Source organism: Gallus gallus, chromosome 7, assembly GCF_016699485.2.
Source record: "Gallus gallus isolate bGalGal1 chromosome 7, bGalGal1.mat.broiler.GRCg7b, whole genome shotgun sequence".
Classification (NCBI taxonomy): Eukaryota; Metazoa; Chordata; class Aves; order Galliformes; family Phasianidae; genus Gallus; species Gallus gallus.
The window spans coordinates 11,181,715-11,194,630 of NC_052538.1; the positions used below are offsets into that span (position 1 = coordinate 11,181,715).

General features: G+C 37.5%; 1 protein-coding gene across 13 annotated transcripts in view; it reads right to left on the reverse strand.

Moving 5' to 3' along the window:
- ALS2 (alsin Rho guanine nucleotide exchange factor ALS2) overlaps positions 1-12,916 on the reverse strand; it is a 216,372-nt gene that overhangs the window by 18,681 nt on the left and 184,775 nt on the right. For 9 of the 13 annotated variants that reach the window (XR_001467427.4, XR_001467425.4, XM_046943915.1 and 6 more), the window contains 10 exons: positions 12,750-12,904; positions 11,297-12,216; positions 8,931-9,291; positions 8,006-8,174; positions 7,506-7,602; positions 7,041-7,118; positions 5,908-6,081; positions 4,758-4,929; positions 4,189-4,369; positions 2,303-2,368 (listed from right to left, as the gene is read on the reverse strand). Coding sequence is in view for 11 of the 13 variants with exons in the window: in XM_046943915.1 (XP_046799871.1) it covers positions 2,303-2,368; positions 4,189-4,369; positions 4,758-4,929; positions 5,908-6,081; positions 7,041-7,118; positions 7,506-7,602; positions 8,006-8,174; positions 8,931-9,291; positions 11,297-12,216; positions 12,750-12,904 (2,373 nt within the window). In the remaining 2 variants the exon portion in view is untranslated. The remainder of the gene's footprint in view (positions 1-2,302; positions 2,369-4,188; positions 4,370-4,757; positions 4,930-5,907; positions 6,082-7,040; positions 7,119-7,505; positions 7,603-8,005; positions 8,175-8,930; positions 9,292-11,296; positions 12,217-12,749; positions 12,905-12,916) is intronic. The other 4 variants (XM_046943916.1, XM_046943917.1, XM_015289455.4 and 1 more) reach the window with 1 other exon arrangement.

The window sequence follows — 12,916 nt, forward strand, 5'->3', positions numbered from 1 at the left end:
ATGCTGGCTGAAGAAAGCTGACTTAATTGCCCCACTTGGAGAGTAACTAATTGCCTTTTTCCTCTTTGACACATGATCAGTAAAAGAGAAAACAGGTGGAACATTTTAGCCTTGTCATGGTTATTGTTAAAGTAGTGAGTTTCTACCAGTGTTGACTCACACAAGAAGGCCCGAATGAATCTTACTTTGCTCCAGTGCACTTTCCTAAATATAACCAAATAATCTCTTGCCCACCCCTGTTATTCAAGAAAGCTGAACAGTTTTTCCCCCTAACTAGAAAAATTACATCCTACCTCAAACAAAGGCAGGAAATCAGTTCAATCCTCAGTCTGACTTCCAAGAGGGAGAACTAATCTAGTTCAGAGAAGAAGAGGGAAATGATTCTGAAGACAATGCATTAGCACACAAGACCAGGATTTCTTCATCAAAATGAAAACAAATCTGCTTTTCCCTCTCCTTCACGGTATCTATGTGCATGTGTGTTGGCCCATGACGTATCTGCATTAATACACATCCACCTGGGAAGCATTTAAACCACAAGGTGCAAGAATCAGGTGAGGCTGAGAAAGTAAACCCCAGGGACAAAGAACCAGATCACAGAACTGCACAGCAGGCTCTCTAGAGTTCTACATGATTAATTTGATGTGTGAAATGTTATCTTATGTCCTTTGTCTAGGTCTGCTAATGATATTTAAGAAATATCTTGTTCAGTAAGCATTAAGGAGAGTCCTCTTTAGAGAGAAGATTGTATTTTTAATTGTAAATTTAATTATTTAACTTAGCTGTAAATTTAAACCAAGTCAACCACTTAAATGGATGGCTTGCATTTATGAAGTGCTTTGAGATCCTCACATGGAGGTCTCTCCATAGGAAAGCATCAAATAATAATGGTAAGTATATACATATTCTTATACGCATCTGTATACTACGTATGTATATAACTAAACTTCCCTCTGAAGCCAGATAGTTTAAAAGAAAGTTAAGACAACTGCTAACTGTTCATCTTCTGGAATGTCCAGAAAAGACACACTCACATCATTAACCATTCACTGAGACAGTATTCCCTGCAAAAACAAAATCGTTATCAGCAAAGATATTCTTGACTTCCCTTTATAGGTAAGGGCCAAAACTGCTGACATCTGCTCCCTGAAGTCTCAGAACCCTTAAAAATTGTTGTTCACCTAATAAGACCCTGGTTGAAGTAGGTGAAGCCGTGATACCAAACAGTGCCAACCAGTGTGAAGAATCTAGTACACAATTTCAGCATCCAGAACTTGTCACTGCTAATAATAAGCTAATACTTGAACTTGGATTTCTTGCAAGTCACCCTACGAATTTTGACCGTTATGGAAAGATCCTCAATGCCTCTCTGCACTGGGATTTTGTATTCAGTCATTGGCACTGGTCCTCAGGTGTAGAAAATTCCCTGTGTTAGATACCCCAATATTTCAAAGAACTTCCAGACCCACTGCTTATGCTACATTCAAAGCGTATCATACTCAGCTGTAACAAAATCACATCCAGATGAGAAACTTTAGGAAGGAATGAAAACTGGTAATTCTTCTGACATCAGTTGGAAAAAAAAGAAACCTCCCTCATTACAACAATTTCCTCACATCACTGTACAGCTTTCTCTCTAGCATTGTTACTTCAATTCCTAGGCAAAAATATTCTTTAACCAAGAAAAGGCTGTATTTTAAGATCTAAATTCCTTCTTCACACTTATAAGCATCTATACAATAAGTAAAGCATCTCTGATGCAGAAACAGTGTGTTATTTTTCCATCCTTTTAGAGAGCTTCCATAAGCTTAAAAGAATATAAACATAACAGAATTCAAACTAAACTGAATTCACAATACCTACTCTCACTCTTAAAGAAATGTTCACTGTTCTGTGTATTCTAGGGAACAACATCTGAAAGCATCAAATACTGACAAACGTTGAATAGATAATGAAAACTTAACCTCACTCCTAAGCTCTTCGGAATTACTTGAAATCCACTTAGGCTTCTTTCAAAGAATTTGTCATCATTTATGATCTCTTTCCTCCTCTCTCCACACCTTGATGTTACAGCAATTGAGCTAATTAAGCAGTATTTTAAAATGGATTATTATCATAGTTGAAAGGGAGAAACCTTTTCTTCATCTAATGGAAGATGAATTAATGTACTGAAGTATGTTGAGTCAATGAGGCAACATCACCATGCGCTCATTACAACACACACAAATGCACACACATACTTCTTTAGAACACTCTTTACAAGCTGACCAAAAACTCCACGTAGTGGTAAAAGTTTACTTACATTGCAGGCTTTGCGAGAAGCATAAATCCTCCCATTACCAGGAAATTTGTTATTGAAGTACAGTATCTAAAATGGCGAAGAAAAAGAAACCTTTAGTTTCAAACTAAGAGCAATCCTGGAAATAGCATCTGTTGTAGTTTCCAATATCATACCAGCGTGATCTGTGTTATCTGCTGCACAAGTAGTCAAATTCTAAGGGCTTGAACAATTATCAAACACTGAGTATTCACTTTCCACACGAAGGACAGGATATGCATTACTATTCCACACTGTTGCTGCCAAAGTAACTATTTTGCAGCAGAAACTTGAATTATTTTTGTTGCCCCAAATTTTGAACATGTACAGAATAGCTCATCTGTTTCAACAGTTTAATACTGCTAGCTTCTACTAATGTTAAAAAAAGACATTTCTCAATTTCTTATTCATTATTTTATCCTTCATTTCCTCCCTACTGAAAAAAGAAATCAAAAAATTTGACCATTTGGATACAGTTTGGGCAACCTGCCCTGGATGGCCCTGCTTGAGCCGAGGGCTGGACCAGATAGATTGCAGAGGTTCCTTCCTTCCCTTGTAACGAAGACACCACACGCACCAAAAGCAAGTCTCAGTTTAATCCAACTAACTGATAGTCTTATGTAGCTTGATGGATCCTTGGAAGATGGCCAAGACCCTACACTGAGGAGCAGGCATAGGTTTGATACAATACACAGTTGAATATTTGAAGAACTAAGGAAAGAAAGGCAAAGAGCAGAAGCCGTGCAAATAGCAAAGAACAGATATTAGACATTGCAGTGTTTGATAGGAAAGAAGAAATTCTACTTGATTAGAATGAGAACCAATTCTAGGTATCCAGGTTAAAAGAAAAACTGCAGTCAGAATATGGATGAAGCAGAGAAAACTTTTGGTCACTTATTTGATATACAGAAGTGAAAAGTTAGTTTCAGGGTGACACGGCTTAATTTTATCACTGACCCAGTAGAAACGACAGCTTTCTTATTTAAGTTTAACTGCCTAACTTATTTAAGAAAATGTGCAACTGACTGCGCATTCAGGATGATACTGCATAACAAGTGAAGCTTTTGAGTTTGCAATCACGAAGTTTTGTTCCTTAAGGGATCTTCAGATATCCAGTAAGACAGATTACATTCAGACAGGATACTTTTAGACCCTCTCCTCTTAAGCCAGTATTTTTCACAAAGCCCCTAGATACTAAGTTTGAGATTTCTGCAACACATTTGGATGAAGTTATCCAACAACTGCAAAACTTATCGAGGAGAAAGACAGCAAACAATTTAACTGCATAGACTTCCTTTCCCAGAATAATTAAGAAAATAATAGTAATAAAGATAATTCAAACCAAAGTTTGAGCACTAACACAACTCTGTCTTCTAGGTGTAAGGTCTGCTATTAGCAGATACCAGACAAAAGAACTGATCTTCTGGGAAACAAATTTTAGTTAATGAGTTTGCAAAAGACATTTGGTAACCACAGTAAATTCTAAAGGTATTTTTACTTACTGGCCAAGTAACAGCAACTCTATTGTCTTATATTAGGACATCTTGAACTATTAAGTAACAAATATGTCATGCTTTACTATTATACATGCAGCAATCAATTAAGTGTTTGTACAGAGTTCTACATTCCTAATGCTTTCCTAACACCAAAATTGTCCAGTGTGCGCACTAGCTAAGTTTGAAATACAAAGCTCACTACAAAATGAACTAGAATGTGAAAAACTCTGCATAATTTTTAAATTGCAAGAATGTAACTTGAATTATAGTTTCTTATATAGCTTCCCTGATGACCTATTTTCTCCTGATACAGGGCTTGCTGCGGTCAGTAGATTAAGCCTGCAGACACTCAAGATGAGACAATCAGACACTTACTCAGTGTAACTATCCAAAAAGAGACTGGAATGCTTCAGTATGGCCAAACTCCTGGCTTCTTTAACTCCATGAAGAAAGCTACTTAAAGAAGCTCCATGTTGACCGATGAGATAGCACAGCTTGCTGAACCTGCTTGCCATTTCTTGTAACAACTGGATTGTATTTGCATTGCCCAAATTATCTGTAATAAATCAGAAAGAAATTTAGCTTATGTTACAAAAGTAGAACACCCATTAATAAAAGAGAATTACCCCAGTACGCTGTTTGGATGTTATATCAACCCATTTTACTTCCTGGCAACATCATCCATAATCAGGAATTCAATGATTTTACATCACATAATGGTTCAAACAATTATTTCAGATGAAACAGTTAGGAAAGCACAAATACCAGTAACATTGTGCAGATATCAAACCGCAGCTGTGTTTCAGTAGTTGAATCAAACAAGGGAGAGGAAAACAATCTTGGCTCTAAACTTAAAAATATGTGATGACCTAAATCTCACATAAAGAACTTTACTGTAGAACACAGAGTAAATATTATCAAGGAAAATATTTAAAAGCTTTTACCTAAACCTAGAAGAGGTCTAAGAACCTGAGATTTGATCTCACTCAGTCTGAAATAAAACCTTCTCTCAGTAGAAGCCAACTCATGCAAACTGGCAATATATCCCATTATGTTTTTGTCTACCAAGACCAAACAGTTGTCTCCACCAGCTATCACATTGCTTATATATCCTATCTGGAAGACAAAACAACAAGAAAAAGAAAAAACAGCTAACATTTGAAAGTAAAGTAAATAAATAAAAATTAGGATGATACAGAATAAAGGCTATCATTATTAGCGCCAAGTGTCACTGCAGGAAGTTAATACTTAAGGTCAAACAGTCCATTCAGTGGCTTAATACAAAATTAATCATGTAGGAGAAACATTTATAGTCAACGTTGTTCATTAAAGTACTGCTAAAAAAAAACTTTTGAGGCAACAATCATTACATGTTTAAGAGACAGTGACCTTAAGTTTAGCCACTTTTAGAACATGCCTATGTAAACAACGTTGATCCCAACATAATGCACATCTGCTATTTTTTCAATTAATTAGGAACTGAGGATAACAAGAGCTTAATGTAATTGTGCTCTGAACTACAGTGCATTCTCAATCTGCAAGACGAGAATTTATTTATAAGAGCAATATTACACTATAAACACACTGGACTAATACTAATATCTGCACTAAGACCACTTGCAACTCACAGTTTTTAGAAAAAAAATCTAAGGTCAGCATGTGTGCCACTATTCTAAAGCACTGTGGTTCCTCATTAGTTCTAGTTCATATGCAATCCTATATCATAACTCAGTGTTTGAACTCCACTTCCCTTTTTTTACTGGGAAAAAGAGGACGCCTTAGAAACACACATGTACAGATACTGGGTTTGTTCATATGTATAAATCTATCCCACCTCAAAACCTCTCTCCTGTTGCTTTACTGCTAGACCTAGGGATGTAGGATGAATTAGCTGAGACAAAAGAGCAGCCTTGTTCCCAAAGCATCTCCTTTTTGCTACCTTAAACACAAATTAGCTTGAATGATACAAAGAGATCACAAAGACAGGGAATCAGAGTACACACTCCCTCACCTCAAGCCAACTTCATGATAGCTACAGTAAGATTCAGTTTGAATCAGTATTATTTGTATTAACTTAAAGGAAATATCACTCACCTTACTACAGGATAGTAATAAAACTGGATTCTTACTACAATTATTTTCACTCAAATTATCTGTTGCTGTCTCTTGACCACAATAATATAATCCAGGTTGGAAGTCTTCCTCATCTGCTAAGAAGAGAGAATAATCTGATCCTGCTGCTGTACTCCAAACACCATCACCACACACCTGAAATTCATGAGGAAGAGGAAGAATTAGAAGTCATCTCCAACTGTAAGGAGAGTACGTACAGCTTCTAGACACGTATGCAAGTAATACACCTGATAACAAGCTAATGTATTACAATAACTGGTAACTTTCCAACATCAGCATTTTGTTACAAGTGTATTTTCTGTCCTTCACTGAAAATTATCTCTTTTCACTCTTCTTTCTAGTGGCTGTTTCTTTTAACCTAAACATAAAATTGGTTTAAAATTTAAAGTGGCTATCAGGTGAGTTTGATGAAAGTTATGGCACCAGTTTTTTCTCTGTTTGGCTGTGAAATCCATAAATATGGGAGAAAGCTAACATGCTGTACCTTAATTTGCATAAGGCCTAAGCAGAAAAACTCTGCAGCTAGTTTTCTGGTGCTTACCTGTCTTAGTGGAAAACAGGCAAGGATCTCGTCTGACCCAAAATCATTATTAACGCATTCAACCAAAATGATGAAAAACTCAAAACATACTGAAAACCCTACTACCAGGACAATAAGATTTAACTAACAGCTCTAGAAATGCACAAGTAAGAAATATGGTCATGATCTAGCAAAACTGGAAAAAGCTAGAAGCATTTGTTTAGCTATACTATAAAATAGAACAAAAAAGTTTCAGTACTTCCACATCCGCATCAAACAAACCAGCTGTAAGGCAGAGGCGAAGTTTGGTTAGGAGACAGAACAGTCATGTTTCTCAGTATTAGAACGTTAAAGTGGCCAAAACCAGTGGAAGTATATATGTGAAGGATTTCTTGGGTACATTTTTCAGAAGCTCATCTAAGGATAATAGTCACTGTATAAACCAAAGAAATCAAAGAGTGCTACTATATAGCACGCAGATCCATTAATAAGGTCAGTTTTTAGAAATTACTTTGTATTCACTTTTGGAGGAAGAGACCCTAAACTCAAAGAAGAAAAATACAGAAAACAATACCTTTGCAAGTCGAGGGACTGTTGTTGGGGAGTTCGTGTGACCAAGCTGACCAAAGATATTACTGCCCCACGAATACACCTGTAAGAAACAGTTCAATATCAGTATTTAACAACCAATATACATAGATGAAATCTTAACTGTAGTAGCACAATGCATTGAGTGCACAAATACAAGCCAAAGGTATACAATGCATGTACTAGGAAGCTCTTCACTAATTTTTGATGTCTTTCTGAATGTGAGAAGATAACTTGAGAATAGAAATAGAAATGCAACAGGTCATTACCATCTTCAAACATACTGATGGCCCATAGAGAACTTTAATACAATCAGAATTTCATGAGGCATGCTGCTTCCAAGTCTCCTCCCACAAACAGAAACTAGGGCTTACAAGAAACACAAACCCATAAAACATTGAACATGACAGTAACGTGATAGATGAGCAATACATGTTACAGTAACATGTACCTGGGATTTGGCAGTGAGTGCTAAGGAATGATGACCACCAGCAGAGAGTTGAATCACTTCTTTACCATCTAAACTTTTCACACATAGTGGCTGAAGCCTGTCAATTTCCAGAACCCGTAAAGAAGAGGTTAGGAAAAAAAAGTTCTTTCTTCCCCTTACCCCACTCCCACAGAACATTAGAAAAAGCAAACATATATTAAATCTTTTGGCAATAAACCAGCTTAGTCAAAAAGGCCATAACATGCAGAAGTAGACACAAATGTCACCCTAGTGTGGGCAACGCAGTCAAAATATCACCAGAACTCCTAGTAATTGCAAGGGAGAAATTCTGGCTAACTGAAGTTCAGTAACAACACAGCATGAGACATGTTTCATGGAAGAACTTAGGTCAGAACACCTCAAAGAAGAACAGTGCAAGGCAGGTGACCAAAATTAAATTGGATGCTTAAGATTTTCTAGTGATCTACTGAATAAAGAAACATTTATTAAAGAAATCTCACCTTGGTAGAACATCACCATGTCCTAGCTGTCCATCCTTCCCCCTTCCCCAGCTCCATACCTCTGTTCTTAAAGATGGTAAAAGAGCATCTGCCTCACCACTGTAGGTTGGAGTCAGAGCCACAGTCCTCATTTTTGCCCGTCCTACCTTCCGTAAGAGCCTAGGAGAAACTGAAAACATGCCAAGAGGAAAAAAAAAATAGCTCATCATTTCAAATACATCACTTACACAGGTGTGCAACTCAGTATTATGCAAAAAAAAAAAATCAAGGCTTTTTCAAGAAGTCTTAATTAAGGTTAAGAGCAAAGGCTGATGTGCAAGAAGATAGCTTACTGACAAGTAGTAGTAGTGTATGGGCTAAAAGCAGGGGGATCCCAAGTTATTTTTACCAGCCAGTAAAGTTAACAGGCATATGAGAACAATGCAGTTACACTGAAGCAAATGTGCCAAAACAAACTATATGTAAAATAAGTATACTTAAAAAGAAAATATACACTTGCAGCAAACAGAAATACTCCAATTCCTAAAATTTCTCCATAGATACAAGACTGATACAGAACTAAGTTACATAACCACGCATTCAGAGTAATTAATACCACGGAAGCCTGGGGTGGAGAAACATCACCAGCTTCAAATCCTGGTGGTGAGAATTGGAATACCTCAAAAACAATTGCTCAAAACCATCTCAGCACAGCAGAGATCAGAGGCCACAGATATTTCATCTGCTATACAATCTGTACAGATAGTCACTTTGCAAGAAGATGCTTTGACTAACACAATGGGCCCATTTGATGGATAGCTTTATGTTCAATAAATATGTCATATATCCAGTCATAATCATCCACATTACTATGACTTTTCAAATCTTTTTTGTTTTTTTTGTTGTTGTTGTTGTTTGTTTGCTTTATTTTTTATTTTGTTTTTACCTTGTGATAACAGGCCAGGCAGGGAAAGTCTTCGACTTCCTCCTTCTGATTCCTCCTCTCTAATATCTACTAAACTGGAACTCTTCTTGCCCTGCATTGATTCCAGTTTGACCTGCTCTTCTCGACTGTCTTTCAGAGCTTCAGGCCCTGTGGAACCACTGCCAGGCTGAGGGCCTGGCTCATTTGCAGGTGTGCCATAGAAGTTCATTACTTTCTTTAGAGACAACGCTCCAGCTTCATATGTAGCAGCTACCCTCACACCAACTGCTGATGCACAGGAGGCCACCAGGCTGTTTAAGGCAGACGCACTCGTACCTGGAGGACCAGGGATACAAGCACCTATTTGTTCTCCTTGAGAAGGCTAAAATAAAATAAAAACAACAACAACAACAGTCAAAGTATTATAACGACAGCATGTAACAGTGGGCTGATTCACTAATCAAACTAAGAGCTATGCTGAACAAGACACTATAAGAAAGGTTTAATACTCTGGCGTAAACTACTACTAATCCTTGGAATCACAGGTTAAGACTGAGCACCACTTCTACAGACATGACCAAAAACACCTCCAAGTGTCTTTTGGACTTGCCACACTGCAGTTCATTCATAAGGGACTGTGGGCTATTTTTGTGTATGTGGTTTTTTTTTAAATCCAAAAACAACAAAAAAACATATATTTGCAAACAAATATAGAAAGGGATTTAATTTTAGGCTCATTACCAACTTCTTCATCAGCAAACAAAGTACATCACTGAACATAGCGTACTAAAAGAAATGTAAGGACTCCTTTTCATATGTTAGAAGATAAACAATGATTCACTGATTTATTTTCTAATGTTTGCCTTGAGACCACTTTATTCTGTATGTTCTCTCACACTGCTACTGCAGCCATACAACACTTAGTCAACTCATCAAGTTACACTAGTGATAAACTGACCAAAGGCAATTATTAGCATCAGTGCATCATTACCTGCAACAACAATAATTTTACCTATCAAATAAGATACACATGATAGTAAAGTGAAAACAGGGCAGCAAAGTCCTATTTGATCACCCAATATTTGGTGGAAAACATTATAACTTATTTTTATCCTACCAGAAAGGAAAGGATCTTCAACTTTTCTTTGTGAAAATCTAGCTTAAAGGGCTGGGATTGTCTTATTCATTTGCACTTTATAACTTGGAAGACGAGGTTTGTTGGTTTTGTTTTTCCAAAACTAAGGTGAAACATTACATGAGCATCCATGAGTCAGTTGAATAGCAGTTAAAGATGCTCAGTTGTGTTCAGGTTCAGTGAATCAATTCCATATTTGTCTAATTCCCAGAACTGTGTGAGAAAAACTATTTTAGAACAACTCCAGGAGCAAGAAATCAAGACAGAGCATGAAACGACCTATTTCAGTTATCTTCTAATGGCACGAGCGCTCGCAAGATTCTGAGGAGCTCACAAGTGTGAGACTGCATTTGTACCAGCAAGGACAGTTGTGTCTGTGTGACATTTATTAAATAGATCTCTCTCAACAAGAAAGCAGAACATGCTGAAACACCAAATTACGGGACAGCCTTTTGTTCTTCATACTACTTACTTCTATTTTCGCAAGCAGTGGCAACAACAAATCCCAGATAGTTGTAAAATGAACTTAAGAAATCTATATACACACATCTGAAACAATGGAAAAAAAACTTTCCTATTTCTGCTTTAACTTTTGAATATTGGACCAGAGTAGGAGTTTACCTTACAGAAGTTACCTTTCTCATACAACAGTTTGTACTCAGGTAGGTACTGCCAAGACCGTGCTGTCAAGTTTTGCATTAGATTTTAGTCTAATAGCTTTAGGGTTATATATACTTTTTCCTTTCACATCAAACACCATCTGTTCCTAACTAAGAAGTCTCCAATTAACTGTTCAGCTATAGCATCAATATGGTAGTGTTGAACTATTTTCTGCATCACTCAAACAGAGTAGTATTTATGTAATTCCTATCCCTGTTTATCTATTTGTGCCAGCCTTAGCTGATTAATATTGGAAGCCTTTTATTCAGTGTTTTGACATCAAGAAATTAAACAGATATGTGAAGAATCTATTCCATGCAAAGTAGAGAAAGTTTTACCTTGAAGGTAAATTTGAGAATTTCCACACAAAAGTGAAACCCATACAACACAGAAGGGCTAGAGAAGAGGATGGCAAATAAGCTTATGCTTTTGATACTGTGGAGCATGAAGAGTTAAGACTATAGCACTGTAAGACTATAGGAAAACTACAGCCCCATTAAATTGAGTATCTCATTTGTCATAAGAACAACATCAAGCGTAACATACATAACAGGAGTTGCAGCACATTCAGAGCAAGCTTCTAGCTACCAACCTGCTCAGATTCTGTGCAGATATTTTTCTCCAGGCTCTCATTTAATGTGTGATCAGATAAACCGATTAAGTATTCTTTCACTTCTTTTTTGTCAGTACACAGAATATTTCCAGGGCTAGAAATTCCACTGTCTTCCTGTCCATTGTTGCTGGAAAGTAAGCTTGCTCCATCAGATTCTAAAGCAACAAGTGTATGCTCTTCCACAAGAGGTTTCTTACAGTCTTCACTCTGACTACCTGTTACACTTTTTCCTTCCAGGTTTTCCAACGAAGAACAGAAGGCATGGTTTTCTGGTTGTTTATCAGCCAGCGCTACGCCCAGTGGGCAACAGTGACTATCGGAAATGATTACATGATCTTCCTTGTCTGTCATGGTAATGAGGAGTTGACTGCAATGATTGCACCTCTCTGGAATAGGCTTCATCTCCTGCACAGGGAGACATTGTACCAGTGCCAGGCTGTGGTAGGCTCCACAAGCAATCTGGAGCACAACACGTCCTGCCAGGTGCTCTACCTTCTGTGGCTTTGTCACTGGGAAAGTTGTTGTTATAAGACCTAGCTGGCAGCCACTCCCCCAAGCCCATATCTCTCTGCTTAGTGATAGTGCCAACGTGTGCTCTTCTCCACATGCTAGCTGCAAAACCCTTACTGATAGTAGAGGACTGGTTTCAGAATCAGAAATACTGATAGGTTGTGGTTCCGGCACATATGGTTGATTAGCAACTGCACACTGTCCAGAAGAATTGTTCCCCCACATGTACACCACACCACCTTCTGTCACAGCTCCATTATGGAAGCTGCCAGCTGCCACTGTAATAACATGCTGCCCAAGCAAGGTATTTTCTAAAATGGGACTATTAGCACAGAACTCCTCTGGTCCTGATCGCCAGGGCAGTTTTCCAAAACTGTAGACCTCACCACCTATTAAAAAAAATAAGAACAAAAAAGTCATGGTTCTAATAAAGTTAAATCAATACAGCAATTTGAGAAAGCATTATGATATATCAATTTTTAGCTTAGTCCCATCTCAGCAAAACTATTATTGATATCGAAAGACTGCTGTCTGCTCTCCACTACTGCTAAGTTCTGCACCCCTTTTAATGGGAAAACAAGGCTGCTAGAAATCCATTTAACTTCTTACTGTAATGTCTTTTCTGAATGAAATACACTGCATAAAAATAATTTGGAGTTAGAACAGTACAGACTACATTACCATTTTCAAATGGGAAATCCAGAGCCATCACAAGAAGAATAGGAAAGAAAACACTAAGCTCTACTCCAACACAGTTTTAAGGCATTTATAATTAAAAAGGAAATACTGGCAACATTAAAAAACAGTTTGAAAGTTGTACATGAGACTTGCAGATGTAACCAATGAAACATTCTTAAAGAAAGGCTGGCAATAATTACAGTTTGTTACTGATGCAAATCTTTAATATTAACATAGTTATTACCTTCTGTTAAAAGTAAGCCATGATTTGTACCAAGGGCTGCCTGCAGTACAGTCTTTCCACAGAGGCCTGGAAGCCTTTCTGGAGTTACAGAGCAGGAACCAGCCCTCCAGGTATAGACCAGGCCTCTCTCTTTGGCTCCTTCTGCCTCTTCTGAGCTACAAAAAGAT